The sequence below is a fragment of the Pteropus vampyrus genome, unplaced genomic scaffold (genome assembly GCF_000151845.1).
Source record: "Pteropus vampyrus isolate Shadow unplaced genomic scaffold, Pvam_2.0 Scaffold36, whole genome shotgun sequence".
NCBI lineage: Eukaryota > Metazoa > Chordata > Mammalia > Chiroptera > Pteropodidae > Pteropus > Pteropus vampyrus.
The window spans coordinates 9,009,691-9,034,913 of NW_011888817.1; the positions used below are offsets into that span (position 1 = coordinate 9,009,691).

A 25,223-nucleotide genomic window follows, 5' to 3' on the forward strand; every position below is an offset into this window, starting at 1 on the left:
CTAGCCCGGCGGACTCGGAGGAAAAAGGGGAGCGGAGAAAGCGACTTCGTCGGGCTCAGGAGCGGCGCGCAGGCGCGGTGGCCCGACTGGGGACTTTGTTCTCCGCGGAGAGACCCAAGGGCGGTGCCGGTGACTGGCTGCGCACGCGCGTCGCCTCATTTCCGGTGCTCTCTTTCGCTGGGTCGCTCGGGTCGGCTTCGGTCGCCGTCGCTCCCGCTCTCCCACCCCCGCCAACCGCCGCTCGGGCCTCTGCCGCTACCGCGTCGCTTCCTCGACCCCTCGATCGCACAGCCTCCCCGATGCAGCGCCGGGACGACCCCGCCGCGCGCATGAGCCGGTCCTCGGGCCGCAGCGGCTCCATGGACCCCTCAGGTGCCCACCCCTCAGTGCGTCAGGCGCCGTCTCGGCAGCCGCCGCTGCCTCACCGGTCCCGGGGAGGTGGAGGGGGGTCCCGGGGAGCTGCCCGGGCCTCGCCCGCCACGCAGCCGCCACCGCTGCTGCCGCCCTCGGCCACGGGTCCCGACGCGACAGTGGGCGGTCCGGCTCCGACCCCACTGCTGCCCCCCTCAGCCACTGCCTCCGTCAAGATGGAGCCGGAGAACAAGTACCTACCCGAACTCATGGCCGAGAAGGACTCCCTCGACCCGTCCTTCACTCACGCCATGCAGTTGCTGACGGCAGGTAAGCGAGCCTCCCGGGTCCTTCTGGGTCGCCCGGGCACCCGGGAGCATGGGTGGCAGCTGCTTTGTTCCTCTCGCTTCCCGCCCCCTCGGGACCGATGCAGTCGTGAACAACCCTTCTCGCATCTTCATCTTCAGGAGCCTGGATTCCACATTCTCATCCCGGCCCTGGGTACGAGGGAGAATGTCTAGGCTGCAGTGGAGGCCCGAAGGGGACTTGGCGATCTCTTAGCGCAAAGATAATTGATGAATAGTGCTGCGCTCCCCGCCCCCTGACGACTCTTCCCCTTCTAACCTCTTGCAGCTGCCCCGCGCTCCGAGTGCTCAGATTCTTCCAGAAACGAACCTTTATCTCTCCCTTCTTAAAGGAAAGCTTTTTTGACGGCGGGTGGCGGTAGGCGCCTCAACTGAGGGTGTAGGAGGTGAAGACAGCCTGAGCCGGGAGGGACCGTAGGAGGGAGGGCCGAGGTGAGATGGGGTGAGGCTGGAGTGCCCTGTCCAGCGCGCCACGGTCGCTGAGGCCGGGTCGGACTTAGCGGTAACTGGAGTTACAGTTGCTCAGAAGCAGGAGCAACCTGTGGGAATCGACGCTTGAGGTTTTCCGAATCAGATTTCCTACTTAGGCACATAAGATAATTGTTGCAGAGCAGGAAGGTTGGATTTCTTTATTTTACAATGTGTGTTCGCCGTCATTCAAGAAAGGGAAAAAAATATAACTGTAGAGACAGTGAAATGGGGTAGAGGGAGGTAAAGGGTGGTTTCCATGACGTTCCCCGTCGAGAGGGACAAAAATTGAGGAAGTAGCACGATGCTTGGCACCTGAAAGGCTTGATCTTTGGGGGTTTTTTCATTTTGCTTAAGTAGTGAAATAGATTAGGAATAGTAGTCTTTGTTCTCTCGCTCCTTTCCTGTTCTACACTGGCCAATCACCTGGTCGCCTTGATTTCTTCCTAAAGTCGTCTGTTCTGCCCTCACTTCTAGTTGAAACGTTTGAATAAGTATTTCTTATGATACCTAAATTTTATTAAGCAAGTAAAAATTCACAACCTTCGACACTGAGTGAATAGTTGGACTCTTTGGCAAGGTTAATATAATGGACATCGTTAGGAAAATATTTCCCTTTGTTCTCTATCTCCCAACATTGGTAAGAGGTCTTTAAAAACTCCAAGCACGCAATGGTCAAGAATAAGAACATTTAGATAAAGTGCTTACATTTTCGACTCAGTGTTTTGCTGTTCTGTGACACAGATTGGTTGAAGCATTGCTATTCATGTGTTCTGGCAAGTTTTTTGAGAGCAAGGAATGCATTTTATCTATATTTTTCATATTGTCTTGCATGTAGCAAACACTAGGGGTTCGAATTTGAAAGCAAGTACATGCAGATTTAGGAGTGTCAGACTAATAAGTGGTAAAGGTTGACTTGATAGTCTGATTTTTATTTCCTCAAATCTTTAATCGGTCCAGGTTGCATTTGTGAGAATAAAATACCAAACTTTAGAACTTTAAGGCATTGTCTTGGGCTTGTAAATTCTGACCCTTAAGTAGTTACATACTCTTGGGAAACTTTCTGAACCTCAGTGATCTCAACTGTATAGTGGGATGGTGAGTTGTGAGGATTAAATGATGTGTAAAAGGACTAGCATAGTTCTCTTTGACCTATAGTCATTAATAACTTGTTGGCACAGTTTTCTTCTAGTTATAAATCTATGGTACTGAACACTGCAGAAAATACAAGATATTTTTTGCTTTTCTGACCACACCAGGTGCCCAGTATGTTGTTTGTCTTTTAAGTAAAAGATGGTTTTTTGGGATAACTATCAAGAACTATTGATCCTTTAAAGTTATGTGTAATTTTTACCCTTCTCTTACTACTTAAGTCCTGTTACAAGAGAATGCTCTTTAATTTTTTAATTTGGGCTTTTTAATGTCTTTTTTTTTTTTTTTTTAACAAAACCAAAATTCTAATTGGAGAAAGAGGATTAAAGTAATACTGGCTTATTGAAAGAACAGACTTGGGCTCTATGGATATTTCATAGCATGGATAAATCTTTATATATATGTTGGACCAAGCTTATAAGGTATTAACGAATGATCTGGAAAAGGGATTGTAGAGAAGTCAACCAACTGCAAGGACATGAAATTCTGAGAGAAGACAATAGTAGTGTTTAAGCTCTGATAAGATATATGTAACAAAAAATATAGCGAACTCTTACTATGCCAGGCACTAGTCTGAGCACTTTACATCAAATATTTAGTCTTCACGACAACACAGTGAGGTAACAAAATTAGTAAACTGCGTACCAAGGACTTGAAGTGGATCTGAGTCTGGATCCACACACCTAAACCTCTCCACCCCTCTACTACAGTACCTGCAACAAATTGTACTTAAAATTTTTTTTGTACTACTTGGACAAAGATTTTAAATCCATTTGAATGCATTAAATTAGAATGCTAGTTATCAGGGCAGTGACGATAACAAGATACAGAAGGAATCTCACAGAGCAGAGCCTAGCACTTGGGATTGTGACTCCTTCAAGCACCTCCGCCCATTTTCAAAGAGGTGCCACAAGACCCAGAGCACTCTTCATCATCCACATAGTTCTCTGTCTCTTTCCCAACTTTACTTTGCACTTATTGGCAGCTGATACATCATGTATTGCAGTTATGTGTTTGTTTATTGACCACCTCTTCTCTTTCACAGCTAGAATGTGAGCTCCACTAGGGCAGGGATCTTTTGTCTGCTTCGTTCATCACTGTATCTCCTATTCCTTGAAGAATGCCACACAGAGTGGCCTCTTATTAAATATTTGAGGAATGGGTATTAATCTTCATTGCATAATGGGAAAACATCAACACAATTCTAAGGGATTTAGGTTTTGAATATAAACTTTTATATTAGCCAAACTGATACTTAACTATGATGACAGAAGTATTTGCAGACATGGGAGGACTCAGTATACCCATGCTTGTTTTCTGAAACAAAAATAATTTATAATTTGTGTTAAATATTTACATAATAAACGTAAAATGCTTTTTCAGTGTTTTTCTACTTTCTACTATTAGGAAAATATAAATTAGTGTAAATAACTCAAGAATAAGTAAACATTTGAATGGATTAACAATTCTCAGAAGATCTTGAAAGGATACTCAAATCCATCTTCCAAAGGCACTCAGTGGGAAACATTCACAAAGTCTGTCGAAACCTCAGGATAGTTAATTCATTTATTTTATTTACAATATACTATAGAACGTTCATTCTATAGGGCTAGAAAACCTATTTAAACCAGAAAATGAAATTAAAAAGAAATTATAGACCAAATATTGGTATAAGTATAAATATTAGGAAAGGAAGTTAGAAGCTATCACTATTTGCAACAATATCATGGTTGTTTACCCAGGAAGGTGGTTAGTGATGTGGCTGATTACAAAATAAAAATGCGCAAATCAGTGGATTTCTGATCTACAGGTATTAGTGAGAAAGGAATTGGCAAAACGATCTCATTTTTAGAATACTGTCAAATGCCTTGAGATAAGCAATAAAAATGATTTCAAAATGTATGTGAATAATCATAACAAAGAATAACATTAATATCTAACCTTTGTAGAGCATGTAACATGTGCTATGAAATGTACTACTCATAATTTACATCTTCCTGGCTATTCTGTGAGGCAGAAAGAATTTATATCTTAATATTACCAATGCAGAATATTGTGATCACATATTGTCAACTTAAAATTTTTTTGAAAGTGATAAAGGAAGATCTGAATAAAAAGAGAAATATGCCATGTCCTGAAGTGGGGAGTGTGGGGGCGGGGAGGAACTAGTGTAAAGATGACAACTTTTTAATTAACATGTTGCTTTTTTGCTTTTCTAAACTTAATTCCAACTAGATTTATTTTTTGAACTTGACATGTTGAATATAAACTAGTTTTAAAGAGTAAATGAAGATAAATGAGAAAAAAAGTTGTTGGAGACCAGAAAATGATGAAAACCTGCTACATTGACAAAAATTCAGTCAAACAAGACTTAGGGCTTAAGAGGATGTGAATTAGAAGGAACTCTAATTCCGCTTTGCTGGTGGAAGCGTGAATTGGTACAGCCACTTTTGATAACAGTTTGGCATTTTATCTGAAATTTGAACATTCAAATTAAAGTTCAGCAGCAGCATTCCTATGCTAATACCCAAAGAAACTTTGCACATGAATACTTCATTCATAAAGTGATATACCTTGTTCACAAAATGGTACAACTTGTTTCACCATTGATTGGATACTATGAGATTTTCGAAATGAAATATTTACACAGCAATGAAAATGAAAACTATAGCTACATGCAACAACATGGAGAAGTCTTGGAAATCTAAGATGAAAAAGTAAATCCCATAAAGCTACATACATATAGTACAATACTATTGTTATAGAACATAATATTAGTAAGATTAAGCAAAATCGTATGTATCTGATAAAGCAGTTTTTTGCAAAACTAAACGTGTCTACCATACGACTCAGCAATTGTACTCTTAGGTATTCCAGAAAAATTAAAACTTAGGTTCACGTGATACCCGTACATGAATGTTCATAGCAGCTTTGTTTGTAGTAGGCAAAAACTAAAAACAAACCATATGTCTCCAGTAGGTGAGTAGGTAAACTGTGGTATATCCTTACCATGGAATACTACTCAGCAATAAAAAAAAAAAAAAAATGAATTTAATGTTTGCAACAGTTTGTATGAATCTCAAGAGAACTATGCTGAATGAAAAAAAGCCAATCTCAAAAGGTTACATACTGTGTAATTCCACTAATTTAACATTCTTGAAAAGAAAGTAATAAATGGAGAACAGATTAGTGGCTGCCAGTGGTGAGGGAGAGGTGGAGGGAGGGAACTGTGTGGCTATAAAAGTGTAGCATGAAGAACTCTTATGATGGAATTGTTCCATACCTTAACTGGTGGTGGTGGTGGTTACATGTTACATGATTCTGACTAAATTGCAAAGAACTAAAGGTGCACACAAATAAGTGCATGTAAAACTGGTGAAATATGAATAAAGTCAATAGATTGTATTAATGTTACTTTTCTGGTTATGATATTGTAGATATGCAGATGTTACCAGAAAATTGGGTGAAGGGTATATGAGATCTCATTTCTTACAACTGCGTATGAATCTACAATTATCTCAAAAAAATTTTTTAAGAAAGCCCTAACTCTAAATTGTACTCTAAGAAATTTGGGAGACCATGGTCAATATTGCCATAATAGAGTTTGCCACTATCCTGGAATGTGATAATTGAGCCCTTTAGAAGGCTCTTAACTCAGGCTTTAGTAGATTTTTTTGAACCACTACTCATGCTTAGTTAACATTATACGTGAAATATTGTTTCTTTTTTTTTTCTAGGGAGCTATTCTGTAGCTTTCATCAGATTTTCAAAAGGGCCATGACCCAAAAGAAAGATTAAGAACCTGTGCTCTTCCTTAAAATAATAAGTAATTTATTTATTTTCACCCTTTTTAACTCCCCCCACCCCACTTCCACCCTTGACCTACAGATGTTGCCATCTCCCCTTATGAACTGGATCTCTGAAGGTGGGGTGTCTCCTCCCATGCACTCGTGGCTCACACCCGGGGCCTGGCGCACCCAGGGTATGGTCCGTGGCTCACACCCGGGGCCTGGCGCACCCAGAGTATGGTCCGTGGCTCCACCTGGGGTGCGAACCCAGGACCTTCTGTATGTAAAGCAGACATGCTAACCACTACACTATGGAGCCACCTATAAGTAACTTAATAAAAATTGTTTTTTAGAACAACGATTGTAAGTTTACTGGACCTGTGATTCCAAAAGGTAGTAGCAAAAAAAAGGTATAGAGCAGAGAATTGTAAATTTGGGAATAATAAAGTCATATGACTCTTTTAGGGAAGTTGGGGATATTAATAGTATATTTCTTTGATTCAGTAAATGTTTATAGTTGCCTATTGTGTATTAGGCATTGTATTAAGAATGGCAGATACTCAGTTTAATAATAGAAGGGGTCCAGAAATCATTAGCAACGGGAAGGAGTGCTGTGGTTAAAAGTATGAACCAAGTGCTTTGAGAGTCAGGAGGAGGGTGTGACCCCTGATCTTTTGGAGCAGGAATGCTATGAATCTTACCCTCTTAGAAACACTATCTCTGATGGTTTAGTCAGAAAATCTTGACCATTGTCCTGTTCCTTATGCAGCCTTTATCAAATGTTCAGTTACTGGAACATACATGCTGGTCTGGTTTTAGTTAAGCCAGTTGGTTGATAAAGTTTATATATAATTTTTTCAAACTTCTGTAGTATTAACATTTTTACGCTCATTAAACCTCTTCTGTCTACGGCCATGCCACCCTGAACAAGCCCGATCCCATCTGATCTTGGAAGCTAAGCAGGGTTGGGCCTGGTTAGTACTTGGATGGGCGACTTACGTAGGAAGACTAGATACTGTAGGCATAAAAAATAAAGGATTGTAAACTGACAAGGTCCTTGCAATCTGTGAAGTCAACCAAGAGTTGCCTCACCTAAAAAAAAAAGTCATAAATCTTTCTTTAGACATTCTTTCTAAAAGTAAGAAGGGAAGACTTATAAAGGTTTAATGACTTGCTCAACATCACGTCCCAACTTTGTAGCAGAGCTGTAAATCAAACCCAGTTCTATCCAGCTTCAAAACATGCTTTTTCATTTGAGACATGCATTTGAAAAATAGTTCTCATCTTTTGGAGCTTACTGTCTGGTTGTGAGAAGACATACCAAAAAGGGAAAGATTAAGTTATAGTAAAAGAAATGCCAAGATTAGTTTAATTTGTTCTGACTGATAAAGGAGGGACCTAGGTTTCAGTACCTGCCCCGTCACTAATTATTTTTGTGATCACGGACAAGTTACATAATTTTTCTGAGCCCAGGTTTCTTCATTTGTTAAATGGGGATAATCCTGCTTATAAAAACAAAATGAAACAATAAATACTAAATTCCTGATACATAGAAGGCATTGAATAAGATAGGATTATTGAAAGTGTCTGGCTAGGAAACAAATGGGTCACCTGTCTGTTGTTTACACCTCAGCTTTTCTTTCTTTGGCTCTTGGGACATCCAAGGTCTCCAGAGACCCAGGCAAAGATCATTTAAAGGAGTTAGTTTCAGAAAGGTTGTCTAGAAAATACTTTTGCCTGAGGGTAAGCCATTTTTAGGAAGCTTCTCCTTGATTCTTTTTCTTCCCATTACAGTCTGCTCCTAGCTCTCCCAAGAGAAGTGAGGCCAAGGAGAGAAATATAGAATTGAAGAAGAACTAAACATCTGAGGCACCAACTGAGCCTTTTTGCCTTTAGCCCCATGACAATGTCTGAGGTTATAAACTGTAGTTTATGAAGTTTATAAATTCTTACAAAATAGCCTTTTCTTGTTTAAAGAAAGGCTCCCTTACTTCCCCAAAAACTTCCCTCCAAATAAAACACCCTAATTGAGAGGCAGTAATAACAGGATAAGGTTTGAAATTAGAGAAAGCCTGGGTTTTAGTCCTTATTCTGGTACTTTGACAGCTTTGTGACTTGTAGATTTACTTCTGGATTTCAGTTATCTCAGTTGTAAAATGGCAATAGTGATAGCTACTTCACTGAGTTATTTTGTAGGATGAATGAGGTAATATTTATATAGGATTTGATACATTGTAGACATTGAATAAATGTTCAGTCCTTCCCCTTCCAAACATGGTAGATGACCCTTCTCAAAGACTTCTAGTTGCCTCTTAGTCTTTTGCTTTTTAGCCTTTCCTGTTTTTGTTTGTTTGTTTGTTTTTTCAATTCTCAGTTTTATTTAAATCATTGTTCTCTGAATTCTCTAAAAATGCTTTCTTTAATCACTTTAAAGTTGTGAGACAAATTGGACAAAGGGATTCTAATTAAGATTCGATTAGTTCAAAATATAGCAGAAGGATCCATGTTACAGAAAGGCCTTAAATTCACAGGGCACGTTACACTGCATGTAAACAAACCTTTCTATTGGGGTCAATGTTTGTCCTATAGGAGTACAACAGATTGATAGACTCTGAGTCGTCTTGCACTAACCAAGTAAAGTTCCTGGAAAGTGGTATAAAATATATTTAAAGGTCTAACTAGATGGTAGCAATTAATAAACACTGAGGGACATAGATAAAACCAAGTATATAATTTGTTCCATGTTTTTAGAAGCTTCTCAGTCATGTTTTCAGATAAAAAATGTGGCGTCTTTGTTCCTTTAGAACTTTGGAGGATCGAGTACCCAGTTTTCCAGCCTAGAAACTGAGGAAGAGATGTATTCAGAGATGATAGGCTCAAAACTAGTGACTAGAAAAGTTAATATTAGCAATATGTGGGAAGGGGGGTGGAGGTCAGGATATACCACCAGTAAAACAGGAAACAAGGTGTCAAATAAAGCATTTAGTCTGTTAATTGTAGGTTGAATTTGTTACCTATCCCAAGCAACGAAATACAGGTTTGTGAAGAGCACTGCCATTTATAGTTCTCATAGGAGTAAAGGTTTAGCTAAGAATATTTACAATATGATTAGCAGTTTTAGTTGTTTGAAAGCAAGGAAGTATGTGCTCTCAGGCATAAGTAGGTCATTTAGCTCATTATATATACTGTAACATCTGAAATTAGGCTTTTTATTAAACAGAAGAAGCTTTCTGTTTGAAATTCTGAACTCTTAGGAAGTCTGTCAGGGTCAAAGTAACTTTACTTCATTTGTGTACTTCACAGTTGGACTTAGTCTAAACATTTTTAAAAACTTACAGATTTACAGAATGTTTTTGAAGTAGTATATCTTTATTTCATACCAGTGGTTTTCAAAGTGTGGTCCCTAGACCAGCAATATCAACATCACCTGGTAACTGGGTAGAAATGCAAATTCCTAACAAATCCTAGACTGGGGTCAGGGACCAGCAATCAATCTAGTTTAATAAGCTCTCTTGGTGATTCTGACACCTACTGAAGTTTGAGAATCCTTGCCTTAAAATTATAGAAGATAGAAACACTGGGAATATTATACTAAGAGAACATTCTGTGTTATTTAGAATGTTCCACTGATTTTAGGGAATATAAATTTTTCGACTGTTCTCAGTGGACCACATAACCTTAGTTGCTGTTTGTTACCTGTACACCATGCCCTCATCTCTGTTAGTATTCCTATCGTAGCACTTAACTACACTTCATTGTTAACTTCGTAAACTGGGAACTCCAGTATATAAACATAGTGAAGACGGGGACATATCTGACTTGTTCTGTTGTGTATCCTATACTTTGAGTTTATAGGATAGGTGCCTGACGCTAAAAGTAAGTCTTTCACAGTGGTTAATGATTATATCTTCCTTCATATGCCTCTCTGTAGGAAGCACTCAAATACTTGCAATCACTAAATGAACAAATGAATTAAGTTCCTTAATGATAGAAAATATTTTTGAATGCTAAGGTTTTAGCTGATGAAACTGTCTTAACCTGCAAATTGAATTACCGTGGTACATTTTTTTTCCTTTAGGACATCGGCTGAATTAGGGCTAAATAATGTTGACACTTACCAAGAAATGGGCTTTAATTATCAGCATGTTTTCACGTTATTTTATTCTGTTTTTATAGCAACCTCATGAGGTGGATACTGTCTTCATTTTACAAAAGAGGAAACCAAAAATCAGAGCAATTAAATAATTTTTCAAAGTCCATACAAGTAGTGAGTGGCAGGCACAGTAAAAACCAGTTTTCAAACTCTTAAGTACTACTTCTATCCAAGGCACTACATAGTGGAATTTTCACAGGATTTTCCATTGTATATTTAAATTATTGACTTTATTTCTTCATCAAGATGACTTTGTACTTTTTCTTGATGCTGATTTTTATTTAATTTTTTAGTTTATCCTCTTTTCACCAACTCTTATTAGTTTTGTTAAATCCATTTATTCTAAGAAATATTTGAATGTCTCGAATTAGAGGCTTCAGATGGGGGTGGAAGAGCAAATCGCTTTTATTAGAAGCAGGCTTTGGATTTCCCAGTCAACTTTATATAGCTTTTTGGTGTTCTCAAGCAGTCTATCTGAAATTAGCACATTCATCTGAACTATTTGGTGTCAGTACGTGGTACTCCATGGTATTGCTATACAGACTTGGAAATTTACCTTTGTTTATCAGAACAAAACAATTAAATTCTTTTTGTTTTATTCAGAAATTGAGAAGATTCAGAAGGGGCTTTCAAAAAAGGATGATGAGGAGAATTACTTGGATTTATTTTCTCATAAGAATATGAAGCTGAAGGAGCGGGTACTGATACCTGTCAAACAGTATCCCAAGGTAAGGTAAAAAATGCCTCACTTCTCTGAGTTGTCTTTGTAGGTGTGAGAGTCATGAGCTATCATAATGAATTCCAAAGACTGTGGTGCATCAGAAACTTAATCCAGTGAAGCTTTTCTTCCATATTTGTATACTTGTTTCTGGCAGTTGAAACAAGTCCATAACTGATAGCATAGCTGTAGCCAGGAAGGAATTATAATCTTCTTTTTATTATCAAAGAATTTTTTTCTCAAGTGTTCATTTGGGCTCCAAGTTCAAAGAAAAAAATGAACCCTGAAGAATTGTTCTGTGAAAAGATTGACCTAAAATTTAAAGAAATACAAATCCTTGACTAGATGTTTATTTTACTCAGAGTTTTACTTTTAAATAAATACTACTCTTCCTCCTCGTCTCCTTTTTCTTTTTTTCAGGAAAGCAATTAGCTATATTTAGTTTACCAAATTAGTACTACAGAAAGGGTGCCATCTGTCTGTTCTGTTCTGAGATGACTTCCTGAAAAATATTTATGTATGTTAAAGTACTAGGGGTTGCAGTGTGATATTATGGAAAGAGCACCAGACTGTTATCAGGAATCCCATATTCAAGTCTAGAAACTGTTGGCTTTCATAACCTTAGGCTAATCACTTTTATCAATACAGCCTCAGTATATCCTTCAGTAAAATGGGAATTGAACTGTTTTAGAGGATTGTTGAAGATAAAATGAGATAATGCATGTAGAATGATTATAGGAACATGTGTATTTAGAAATCTGTTTTATTTTCTGTCAGTTCAATTTTGTGGGGAAGATACTTGGACCACAAGGGAATACCATCAAAAGACTGCAGGAAGAGACTGGTGCAAAGATCTCTGTGTTGGGAAAGGGCTCAATGAGAGACAAAGCCAAGGTAAGCTTGCATTAGTGAAAAAAGAAGACACCATAATGCCTTCCAGTAACCTAGAGTTTAGTATAGATGCCTTTCAGAAGCTAGCACTTATATACATACAAAATATGACTCCTTTAAATTTGCATTGAATGCAAGAGATTATAAACTAAGTTAATTTACTTGCTTGGCAACCCTGAAAAAGCCTAGGCGTGCGCCCTGGTGATTGTTTTCTTTCTGACTTTTGACTGTGTAGCAATGGAAACAGCAGGGACAGTTTAGGCGTTAGGAAGCTTATCTATGAAAACTTGGAAGGGGAGCTGTACTAAAACTTACCCAGACTAAAAACACTAATGTGAACAGTATGTTCCTTTTCCAGCAACATGGAAAAGTGAGAGCAGTAGTTTTAAGTGTAAGTCTGAGGTTTAGTTATCTGGTTTGTGTTATAGCCAGCTGGAATGTGAGGCTCACTAAACAAAGGTATTCCAAAAGGAGCCATGAGTAATCCTGACAACAGAACCTAATGCTTACTTTTTCCCTTGTCATAGCCTCATATGGTTTGCACTATTTGTAAGTGCCAAGAAAGGTCCCACCAAAACAGAATAGTCTTAGCCTTCTAGGGCCAGGTTTTTAGATGAAACATACCTGCTACAGCCTAAAAAGTTACTCTTTTAGGCCTTCTGTTTTGTTTATTCACTTATTTTGCAGTCTGTTTGGCAAACATTGTTTCCTCAGACCATTTTCTTTTGTCCACTCCCATTTCTCACCAGAAGAATAGTTAGGGCTGAAGTATGTTATTCTAGCTAATGAGATTTACATAAGATATGCTTCTCTCTATTCTAACTTATTTCCTCCCCTAGAACTCCCCACACCATATAAGCAGAAAAGAAGAGCTGGTGATTAACAGCTCCACCTAGAATTTAAAAACATATGCTTGGCAATGAATAAATTAATCAGTGTTTGGCAAACAATATGGAGATGCCTCAAAAAATTAAAAATAGAGCTGCCATAAGTACAGCAATTGCACTTCTGGGTATTTATCCAAAGAAAACAAAAACAGTAATTCAGAAAGATAGATAGATAGATGCACCCTTATTATCACTGCAGCATTATTAGTAATAGCCAAGATATGGAAGCAACCTAGATATCCATCAATAGATGAATGGATATAAAAATTTTTAATTAAAAAAATTAATCAGTGTCACCCCAACAATTTTAATGAAAATTTTTAATTAAAAAAAATGGATGAAAGGATAAAGAAGACATATACACACACACAATGGAATATTATTCAATGATAAGAAATAATAAAATCTTGCTGTTTGCCACAACTTGGATGCACCTAAAGAGTATCATGCTAAATCAAATAAGTCAGACAGAAAGACAGGTATTATATGATCTCATTTATATTTGGAGCCTTAAAAAAGAACAAAATAAGTGCATAAACAAAACAGAAACCAGCCTATAGGTGCTGAGAACAAGCTGATTGTTCTCAAAGGGGAGAGGGTAAGGAATGGGAATAAAAATTCCCTGGAATTAATTTAAATTATTATATTGTGCTTTTTCTTTTCACTTCTATTTGTCAAAAAATTACTAAACAGAGAAATTATCAAATGTGACCCATAACCAAGGAAGAAAATCAGTTAATAGAAAAAGACCTAGAAATAATAGAGATTATAGGGTTTGCAGACAAGACTTTAGAATAGTTATAAATATAACAAATTTTTCAAGGATGTAGAGGTAAAGAACATAATGAGAAAGATGGAATATGTAGAAAATGAAAATGTAATAGTTAAAATGCAAATTTCACTGGGTGAGCATAAGATAATGTAAGACACTAAAGGAGAAAACGGAGTGAGTGGAAATTAGATAACTTAAAGACTGGGCTATTTAGGCCAAAATATAAAGATAAAAAAAAAAGGCTAAAAGAAAATAAACAGCGTCTTAGTTACCTGTGGAGCATTAGCATGCAATCTAGCATATGTGCAGTTATAGTTGTAGGAGAGGAGAGAGTCAGGGACAGAAAACAATTTAAGAAAAAAATTAAATAAATATTTGCCAATGAGTGAATGGATGAATGAATGAATCAATCGATCGATCGATGATTGGTAAATACTTATTATCTGAATGGAGACTGGAATTAAGTTTGTCTCTTCTATACTTTCTGATAAGGGCTCCAGTGAATACACCAGGGATTCAAGGCACACTATTTAACTTTTAGCAGCAGACCGATTGCAGGTTTAGCAAGTTGTGTAAATTGCTATTTCCAGAGCTTATTTTACTCTTACACTTTACTGGTTTTCTTAGATGTTAGGGTTACTTCTTGCTGTCTCTTTGACCTTGGAAGTAAAGGTGTTGTTTGCTCCCTAGTCCATCTGACATGATTTTCTTTTTATATTTTTCCACAGGAGGAAGAGCTGCGTAAAGGTGGAGACCCCAAATATGCCCACTTGAATATGGATCTGCATGTCTTCATTGAAGTCTTTGGACCCCCATGTGAGGCTTATGCTCTTATGGCCCATGCTATGGAGGAAGTCAAGAAGTTTCTAGTACCAGTAAGGAAATTTGTATCCTTTTATCTTTTGAGCAAGAGATAACTGTGATCTCGTACTGTTGCTAAGGCAGGGGTTCTTAACCAGGACCGCTGCATAACCTGAAATTGCACACCAGATTCTACTCTTATGTTAATTTCTCTGAAGTGGTCCATTATGTATACCTAGTTTTCAAAGCACTATGCCCCAAGGCCACTCTACCCCGTCCTTGTCTAATGCATCCTTGTCTAATGCGGGTTTTAGTTGTATACCTGTATCTTAGGTCCATGGTGTGAATGGCATTTTAACATCTAGTTAAAGGTTTACCAGGGTCTTCACTAAACAAAGTATTTTGGTTCTAGCGTAGAACCAGGAGGTTGTGAATAGGAAAGTAACTAAGATGGTCATAAAACCTCTGCACTCAAGGGTTTCCGTTCTAGACTAGAGAGTCTAGAGGATAACAGCAAGAAACTTCTAGTATCCAATGGATTAATGGATTAAATTTCCAAGAGGAGTTTACCGAGGTAGAGTTTGATTCGAAATAGACATGATTAGTACAGGCTTGACTGTTGATGTTAAACAGATTGGTGTACAGCTTCTTTGAGTATGTAACTGAGGTGCAGGAAGAGTTGGGACGGACCAGGTTACCCTCCTACCAGATCTTGCTTATTACCACCTGGTCAGAGGGTCCATTCTTTGAATAAGTAGAAAATGGTGTGATTTTTGCCTTTTAGCAAGGTTTAGTATGTTTACTATAATAACCAAGGATGAATCTGGAACCTTAGAAAGCATTTGGAATACTATTCAAGTAGAATTGAGTAAACATCATATTCTCATTGCTAAAACTGAGAGGACGTGAGCTACGGTTCTTGGTTTTCTTATATATGTTAAATAAGCAAGTTGGAACTAAATATGGTGTCAGAGGATGTGAGAATTGATAGAGCAAAAATTTATAAGCAATGTGTACCTATACTGCTGAGCTCCAAGGATTCTGTCTGAAGTGTCTCAGCAGCTGCTTTGCTTCCAAGTACCTCACATTCTTTAGAAACAGCCATGAAACAGCCAATTTTAAATATCCTTGAGAAAAATAGAGTTGGTAAGAATTTCCCTTAAGGGGATTCTTTTGACTTTTTTTGAGGTGTTATACTGAAGCATCCTGAGCCATCCAGTTTCTAAAGAACTGCAGGGGAGTGCCCCTCTATGTATCATTACTCTCGCATATTTCTCAAGAAGGATAGATAGGTTTACAAGGCTTCCATGTAAGCAGATCTTCAAAAATGATGCATGCCAGGGATATCTGAGTTTCCTCTGCTGATGTGGCAGTTGGGAGACTGAGCAAATTGGCTGTCATTGGTCGCTTGATTCTCCGGTGTGATGTATGAGTTGAAGGAGTTGAAGAACTATGGAAGGGCATATCTGGTGACTAGAATCTTCTGTTCTTGAAGCTGTAGACACTTGTAATATATAAAAATGCATGAAATATTAAGACTGAATGGCTCTCATTAAGAAATATGTAAAAAGATTTGCAAATGGTATTTGACTCAATTCTTCCCTCTTGTGAAGAAAAGAAAGTGGTCCTATTTTTGCATCCATGACCAGAGCCGTTCATTTTCCCCTTAGAACCATTGACTGTACCGGAGAGGCTTCCTAGTACAGTGAGAAGAGCACTGGACTGGGAGCTTTATCTGCATCATCTTGGACAAGTTGTTATTTCACTTTTATTAGCCTCAGGTTCCTTGTTCATCCCAAACAATATGTTAAGTATCTGGTAGGTTCCTAATACTACGCTTGGGTCTGAAGTTAAAAAAATGGCTCCTGAGGAGCTCACAATCTAATGAGAAAGACAATTGTAAAATGTAGTAAGTGCTTGGGTAGAGAAAATTGACATGGTGCTATGGGAAAAGAGAAGGGACTGGGGGCGGGGGTAGCATCGTGAGAAAGTTTTTCAAAAGAGGTAATATTTTAGATTAAATCTTGTAAGAGGGGGTTAGTGTCCCACAGGTGGACCCAAAAAAAGGCTATAGTCTAATGATTGAAAGCCTAGATTTTGGTAATTCTGAATTCTCTAGAGTCATTCATTTATTAGCTCTATGTCCTTAAGCTGGTTTCTTTATACTCCCTGAATCTGTTTTCCCAACTGCAAAATGGGAAGATCTGTCTCCTTCAGGGTTATTTTGAGGATTAAACTGAGAAATCTATATAAAGCTTATTATACAATGCCCAGTGCATACAGCTTAATGGTAGTGGGTTTTATTATTCTTGGGAGAGGAAACTATTTGTAAGAATGGATGTGTAAGAGTATGCAGGGTTCTGAACTACAAGTTGTCTAACGTGGCTTGAAAGGCAGTTATACCTGGAGAGAAGATGGAAGTAATGATCTGGAAAGCTAGGCAAGGACCATATCATGGAAAGCTATAACATTCAAATGAAGACAAAGTACTTTCCTCAAGGGTGACAGGTAGAATGCCATTTGACTTCGGAGATTGAATGACCTGAGACTTCATCTGAGCTTTCAAAGCTGTTCTTAGTATCCAAAGCTCATGTGGATTAGATGATTTCTCAGCAAAGGGTGGAGATGTTGTACAACACTCCTTCGCATTATCTTTTATTTGCAGGATATGATGGATGATATCTGCCAGGAGCAGTTTCTAGAGCTCTCCTACTTGAATGGAGTACCAGAACCCTCTCGTGGACGTGGGGTGCCAGTGAGAGGCCGAGGAGCTGCACCTCCTCCTCCACCTGTTCCCAGGTAAAAATAATGGAAACAACCAGAAATAGGATTTAAATTTAACTGCTAGTACCATCTGTCTCTCAATGGTGCTCTTATCTCCAGCTTAGAAGGGGGTCTCAAGATTTTTGTTTTTTGTTATTATTTATTATTATTTATGCCTATAGCACCTGGTCTTCGTAGGTGGTTTCCCATTCAAGTACTAACCAGGCCTGACCCTGCTTAGCTTCTAAGATCAGATAGGATCGGGCTTGTTCAGGGTGGCATGGCTGTAGACCATGAACCGTGGCTCCACTGGGGCACAAACCCAGGACCTTCTGCGTGTAAAGCAGACGTGCTAACCGCTACACTATGGAACCACGTCTGGGTCTCAGGATTTGTATCCTGTATCAAGTGGAACTATAGATCTTGGGCACTTTGGCCATAGACAAGTGCAGCAGTCCTGCTGAAACTTTTGGTCTTTTAATTTTGGACAATTCTAGTATTTTTAAGTGGTCTCTGACTTTAGAATTTTACCTTTTGTCACTGTTCTTTATGGAGGGTTTAGACTCGCCAAGGCAGTCCACTAATGAGACATTCACAGGTCCACTGTGGGACCTGGAGAGTCTTCCATTATGGGTCCCATACATTCCTCTATGTATTAATAATAGTCTTTTTAAGGCATCATAAAATCTAGCTAGCTCCAGAATTTGCAGACAAATCTGAACATGAAAATAGCCTGTTTATAAAAAAGCTCCATTTAAAATAAACTTTTTTTGCAGGGGCCGTGGTGTTGTACCACCTCGGGGGGCTTTGGTGCGTGGAACTCCAGTGAGAGGAGCCATCACCAGAGGTGCCACTGTGACTCGAGGAGTGCCACCCCCACCGACTGTGAGGGGTGCTCCAGCACCAAGAGCACGGACAGCAGGCATCCAGAGAATACCTTTGCCTCCACCCCCTGCACCAGAAACATATGAAGAATATGTAAGGAGTTTGAACAGTGTGCCATTTCCCAATACCTAGAAGGTTGCCAAAGGAAGTTGAATGACAGGGCCTTGACCCTTATGTAGGTGGCAGGGACTGCCTATAAGATTTGGAATCTGCTCTCTTCTCTTGTAGAATGTTAAACTATGAAAAGATTTCCATTTTAAGCATGACTTACTATATGTGCAAATTAACAGGAAATGAGCTGTGCCTAAGGAGTCTCCCACTACTACCTCTACTAAAGTTCAACTTTGTACCTTGTTTCCCGCCCACACTTGAAGGTTGTTGTTTTGTTTTGATTGGTTGCTTGGCTTGTTTTATTTATTTATTTTTAAAAATATAACCTTTTCTCTCTTGACTGTTCTACAATGGATGTTAATATTTTGGGAGGAAATTCCACATTCTATTAATCTAGAAGCCTGCCTAATCCTTCCCGTGGGATATAATTAACTCCCCTACTCTCTGTGGTTTGACTTTCTATTTTATTTTATTCATTCTAGGGATATGATGATACATATGCAGAACAGAGTTATGAAGGCTACGAAGGCTATTACAGCCAGAGCCAAGGGTAAGTCAGGCAGTAGAGGTGCTGTTTCTTGTATTTGGGAAGGAGTTGGAGGAACTGAAGAGATTTTGGCAGCACAAATCTAAGGAGCAATGTGGCTTACGTTTTGAGGGTATCTCCTCTGCTTTTGACATCTGTAAGGTACATACTTGGATCTGCAAGTTTGGATAATTGTGAGTTCTAAATTATATTATAGAATCTGGGCATAGCAGATAAAAAATGCCTGAGCTGTGACTACATGGAAATAAAGGGAAATGCCTTTAAGTTACTTTATTATTTTAAAATAACACAGCTACATTAAAGTTACATAAAAGTTTAAAAGGAAACTGGAATCCCACTGCCATAACTTAGGTTCTTTTTTGCACTTTTCTTAAGAAACATTTTTTTGTGTATGTTTATATGTATCTTATCTGTGATTGATTTAAAAGGCGTCTCTTAATTCTACAGTGGGGACAGAGCAACTCTTCATGGTTGCTTATTTTCTTCCAATGAGCCCATGAATACACTATGGTTAAGATGGTCAGTTTTGGGTTGTACTTTTTCACTTTAAATTGTGTGGTATCTATTTTTCTTTGCTATAGTTGTTACTTTTTTTATGAGTACATAGTTACACATGTACTCATGTTTTGAAAATATTTTGTGGTGATGGAATGAACATTTTCCTATATTAGACACAGTAAAATGACTGAAATATGGAAGTATTTGGGTGAAAGATGAAGCTGAAATGTAGTTTCTATATAGCTTTCTAACACTCTGTCTTTGGCTTTTAGGGACTCAGAATATTATGACTATGGACATGGGGAGGTTCAAGATTCTTATGAAGCCTATGGTATGTCTTTATTTCTGTGGTAGGGCAGAATGTGCAAGTTAAGTGCCTAAGAGAATGCTTGATTATTGGGAGTCAGACAGTCCTACAACTGAGGGGAAACCTTTAAAGGCCAAGATGTTGGGATGTGACAATAGGAATCCTACTTTTATTTAAATTTTGTGGTATACAGTAGAAAGAGGGACTACTAAAGTGAGATAAGGGTACTGTTCCTCTTGGAAGGCTAAGTAGATGTCCTAAACTTAGGGCTCAGGTCCAGCTTGGCCTGGTTGGAACAGCAGACTTTTAAACTGATGTTGGGTTTTTTTCCCTACTTTAAGCCAGGAAATGGTTAGGCCTGGGTTACATTCCTGGGCCTTTGCTGCTGATACCTAGGCCACGTTGATGGATAATAAGAATTTAATTATATCCATCTCTACTCTTCTACCCTACCTCACTTTAAAAAATAATTTTGGATCTCATCGAAAGAATCTCAATATAGAGGAAATACTAGCTAAAAGGGACCTAGATGGCAAGTAGCTAGCCAGAGCAGGTTAGGGCAGAATATACTTTTTATACTCGGATTAGAGGCCATAGAGGCTGGATCCAGTTCAGGGCAATACTGGCACCAAGATCCTTACTGTCTTGGAGACATCTCAACTCACTTCTTGATCCCAAAAGAGCTATAGGGGTTAGAATGGCTATAGGACCAAACTGCCTTCCCTAAGGTTTGGTTGAAAACACAATGCTCAAGAGCGTTCTTAAGAGCCAATTATGGCCTAGTGTTAATAGGCCCAGAGGGAGTGCCATATGGCAATGGATAGAAAGACAGCAGCCTTTTAAATGTGAAGTATTTTCAGCATACCTGAAGGAATTCCAGAGTCCTTGCCAAGAGCTTCAGCAGTTGACAGTTCAACTTAAGATACTAGTTGATGGTCTCCTCTTTCCCCTAGCTGAAAAAGGGGAACCTCTTAGGGACTCCCACAGATGGACAAGCTGAGCTTAGCTCCTTAGCACAGTATATAGTAGCCAATCAGCTGTTTGCCTAGGAAAACTTTTACTAGTTCTAGCTAAATGGTACTGGACAGTTGCCATCAGTGACACTACACTACTCTCCTCATATGCCACTATTTAGAAGGGTGGTATGATTACCCTGGGGTGTTTCTGTCGGTGAGGCAGCACAATGGGGCCTCTGTATATATTGACTAAATTGCATTTCTGTTTTGCCAATAAAAGACTGGACTGAAAGAGGCAGGCTGCTCCTTGTGCTCCTGGTATGACCTTGGCATGGTTAATCTGTTCTCATTTCTGCTTTTATAAACAGAATTAGAAAAATAAACTATCTTGGATGTGGTTCCATAGTGTAGCAGCTAGCACGTCTGTTTTACACACAGAAAGTCTTGGGTTCGTGCCCCAGTGGAGCCACAGTCTATGGTCTACGGCCATGCCACCCTGAACAAGCCCGATGTCTGATCTCGGAAGCTAAGCAGGGTCGGGCCTGGTTAGTACTTGGATGGGAGACCACCTAGGAAGACCAGGGGCTGTAGGTATTAATAATAATAATAATAATAATAATAATAATAATAATAATAAAAAATAAACTATCTTGTTGGAACCCAGAAGCCCCTTAGAAAGTGATGTCTGTTTTATTCTAGGTATATAAATAGGCTTAGATAGGGCTCTGTGCAACTTTAGATCTGTGTAGGGGTTTTTAGATTTACAGTGATGGAGGCAGATGTTTGTGAATACAGGCAGCTGGAGAAATACTTCAGGAATGAACTGGCGCAGGTAACGTATGGGGGTGTGTGGGAAGAATAAGCATATAAACACAATTCATTTTTATGAGAGGTCAGCTCTAGAAACCATCCTGTCCTTCAGTCTTTTTCCTGTCACAAAGGAAAATGGTTTGGAAATATCAACCATGTTGTCTGGCTTCTCTGGACTGTTAGCATAAGAAAGAATTCTCCTAATCAGTGTTCTAAATACATTTGATTGTACCTCCACTGCCAGAGCAGTAGACCAGCAGGGGAGACTCATGAAATGTGGCCCTTTCTTCTCCCAGAGAGCCAGAGGACACTTCTTCACAGAGAAACCTGACTTCACTGTTGCATGGAAAGGGAGCTACCTGCTTCCAGTCAGAAAGACTTCCAGAAGTTGTCACTTTACCTGAGGCTTTCTACTAAATTGTTTTGGGAACAGGAAAGGGCATTGTGACCCACCGAAATTGATCTCACTGTCTCAGCAAGGTGTTGGGGCTGGAATATAGATCATGTTGCCAATGGAAATCTTCTGGAAATTACTGCAAGCCTTTCTGAGCTGTTCCCTTATGTCCATCCACTCGAAACGGCCACAGTTTCCCAACGACAAGTTGGGAAATTGTCTAAGTTACTCAGGAGGGCCAAGCAGAGGGAAAAGCAAGGACCACTGGGGAGGTGGCAAGACATTGGAAGCAAAGCGGTGTTTTTGGTGATCTTTACAAGGTGACCTACCCCTGCACATCCCAGAATCCCATCGGCCCATGGTTTATAAACTGTTCTTGCTTTCCCCCCAGGCCAAGACGACTGGAATGGGACCAGGCCGTCGCTGAAGGCCCCTCCAGCTAGGCCGGTGAAGGGAGCATACAGAGAGCACCCATATGGACGTTATTAAAAACAAACATGAGGGGAAAATATCAGTTATGAGCAAAGTTGTTACTGATTTCTTGTATCTCCCAGGATTCCTGTTGCTTTACCCACAACAGACAAGTAATTGTCTAAGTGTTTTTCTTCGTGGTCCCCTTCTTCTCCCCACCTTACTCCATTCTTAACTCTGCATTCTGGCTTCTGTATGTAGTATTTTAAAATGAGTTAAAATAGATTTAGGAATATCGAATTAATTTTTTAAGTGTGTAGATGCTTTTTTTCTTTGTTGTTTAAATATAAACAGAAATGTACCTTTTATAATAAAAAAGAAGAAGTTGAGTAAAAAAAAAAAACCACAAACCTGTTAGTTTCAAAAGTGACATTGCTTGCTTAAAGGTTCTGAAGTTAAGGCTTGTTAACTTTATCTTAGTTTTGATTTGAGGCATCCCGTAAAGTTGTAGTTGCAGAATCCCAAACTAGGCTACATTTCAAAATTCAGGGCTGTTTAAGATCTAAAATCACAAACGTTAACGGCAGTAGGTGCCACCATGTAAAAGTGAGCTCAGACGTCTCTAAAAACGTTTCCTTTAAAAGCACATGGCGGTTGAATCTTAATGTTAAATTTTAATATGAAAGATCCTCATGAATTAAATAGTTGATGCAATTTTTAACATTAATTGATTTAAAAAACAACAACAAAATTAGGTTTGTAAAACTGACTTTTTCATTATGTGGGTTTTGAAATCTAGCCCCAGACATACAGTGTTGAGAGATACTTAGTGGGGAGTAGGTTTCGAAGAGGCTAATTGGGGGAGAGGGGCTGGCCACCTGAACTGAATTTGATGCAGAGCTTTTTAGCCACAAATAATCCTACAAATAGTACTAATAATTAAAATTTCAGTATTTAAAAAGACAAAGTATTTTGTCCATCTGAGATTCTGCACTCCATGAAAAGCTCACTTGGACACTGGGGCCAAAAGCTGACGATTTTCTTAACAATTGTCAATATTGAATTGTTCCCAAGGTAGTTAGTCAAGTATGTCTCAACACTAGCATGATATAAAAAGGGACACTGCAGCTGAATGAAAAAGGAATCAAAATCCACTTTGTACATAAGTTAAAGTCCTAATTGGATTTGTACCGTCCTCCCATTTTGTTCTTGGAAGATTAAATGCTACATGTGTAAGTCTGCCTAAATAGGTAGCTTAAACTTATGTCAAAATGTCTGCAGCAGTTTGTCAATAAAGTTTAGTCCTTTTTTAATCAAAGTAAATGTGATGAATTGTCATTTTTGTGGGTGGACAATAAAATAGTTTTCTCTTTCAAATAAACTTAAATTAACTCTAAAGTTAATGGGCTTGTTAAAAGTTGGAGACATTCTTAAAAGTGGTGGGGGGGATTTTATTTTAAGTTTACCAAAAAAAAATTTTATTGAGTTGTTAAGTTTTAGTTTAAAAATAACCAAAGCTTTTTCACCCCCTGGAAGTTGTTGAAAACAGTTTGATCTAATCCTATCACAACATCTAATTTCTGGAGAGAAAAACCCAACTAAACCAAAACTTGGATTGGTTTCCATACATAGGCCTCAATATTTGAAGCGCCAGCCACCTTAGTTTGCATCTTCTGTAGAGCCCCTAGGTGATCCTAAGAGTGACACCAAATAATCTCTGTGAGCTTGGAAAGGGATAGCACCTGCCTTTAGAGATGACAGTTCACCAAACCCTGGATGCCTTTAAGGGTTTCCCTTCTAATCCCAGAAATGCTGTTAATTCAGCTGAGCTAGGGCAGGATGTGGCATGATAGGCTGGCTCTGAACTCCCTCCTGAGAGACCAAGAGAAGAAATGATGGAATTGGTTGGCCCTGTTTCCAGTCCTCAATGTAATTTTCAGGGTTCTCATGTCTTCTCTAAGGGAGCCACCTGAAACTACTCGGGGGTGAAAAATCCTCTTGTATGAAGTGCCAAGCTGCCTGCAGCAGTGCATGATGGACATTTTTTTTCTTTTTAAAACACACCAACAAAAAAAATGTATTTGTAGATTTGTGATAAAGTGTAAATAACTGAATTTTCAACCATGGTTTGAAGTCAGCTTTCAGGGCATTATGTCTTGTTTTGATGAAAAGAGATCACTCTATACCCCCCTTTTTAAAGGAAAATTATCGCAAGAGAATCAGGATGTGTAAAGCTAACATGCATCGCAAAAAACCAAAGGTAACCTAAATGTCTGATTTTAATAGCACATATTTCTCTTTTACATAAACTGTGACAGCAACTTGCATAAACAATTCTTTAGCTGTTAATTTTAATGTTAAAACTTTGCAAAACTTGTTTAATAAAAATAGCTGTAAAAAGAAACACCATATGCTGCCGCATAAATTAGCCATAACTCTTAATAATCCTGCCCATCATAGATGATCTGTAATGTAACCTGGGCACAAAGTCTGACATCTTAAATGACACATTGTAAAATTTCAATGACTGTAGATTAGATCTGCTCCCCAAAGTAAAGCTTTCTGCTCAGCTATTTTAAAATGTACAAAGATGAGCCCCTATAGGTCCCCATATTGATATTCACAATGAAATATTACTTAAAATTTCCTTAAAGTTGCATGTTTCTCTCCTGTAATGTGTAAACTGCATGCAGGATCTCTATCTTTTATTTTGTATGTCTTTGAAACTTCCTCTTCTAAAGACTGATCTCTTACTTCTCCATTTTCAGGTCATTGAAAATTCCTGAGACATTTCCTGGAGTAGAATGGGTAGTGAAGACCCAGGTCAGGTATGTTAAGGTGGCTTTCTATTAAGAATGTGGGACTTTAATCCTAATTATAAAATAGTTTTGCCAGGAGGTGGCCTGGGATGTGACCAAAGGGCAAATCTTTCACATGATTTATACCATATTTATACCGTCACCACATTTATATGTTCTTTTACAGTACATATTGAATTTACTTATAATGACTAGATAGTATCAGTTTATGATAATTAAATCCCACTCTATCCTGTTAGTAACCTGACTGGGCAGTGTTTCATTTGGAGTTCATTGGTTGTAAGCAACAAAGGGACTGGCTAATGTAAATAAAAGAGAATTTGCTAGGATGTTAGGGGCTCATAGATTTAGTGCGAAGGCTAGAAAATCTGGCTTG

At 38.7% G+C, this 25,223-nt stretch overlaps 1 protein-coding gene and 3 pseudogenes across 1 annotated transcript; 3 read left to right on the forward strand and 1 right to left on the reverse strand.

Annotated features, from left to right (window-relative positions):
- On the forward strand, window positions 1-23,351 carry KHDRBS1 (KH RNA binding domain containing, signal transduction associated 1). The gene is made up of 9 exons (XM_011357828.1): window positions 1-681; window positions 10,881-11,005; window positions 11,773-11,889; window positions 14,274-14,420; window positions 17,012-17,145; window positions 17,886-18,087; window positions 18,588-18,655; window positions 19,423-19,481; window positions 22,009-23,351. The coding sequence occupies exons 1-9, from the start codon at window positions 300-302 to the stop codon at window positions 22,104-22,106; spliced, it is 1,332 nt and encodes a 443-aa protein (XP_011356130.1). The 5' UTR covers window positions 1-299; the 3' UTR covers window positions 22,107-23,351.
- LOC111738240 lies at window positions 7,029-7,148 on the forward strand (annotated as a pseudogene).
- Window positions 17,283-17,401, reverse strand: LOC111738258 (annotated as a pseudogene).
- On the forward strand, window positions 20,892-21,007 carry LOC111738234 (annotated as a pseudogene).
- Window positions 23,352-25,223: the final 1,872 nt, after the last annotated feature.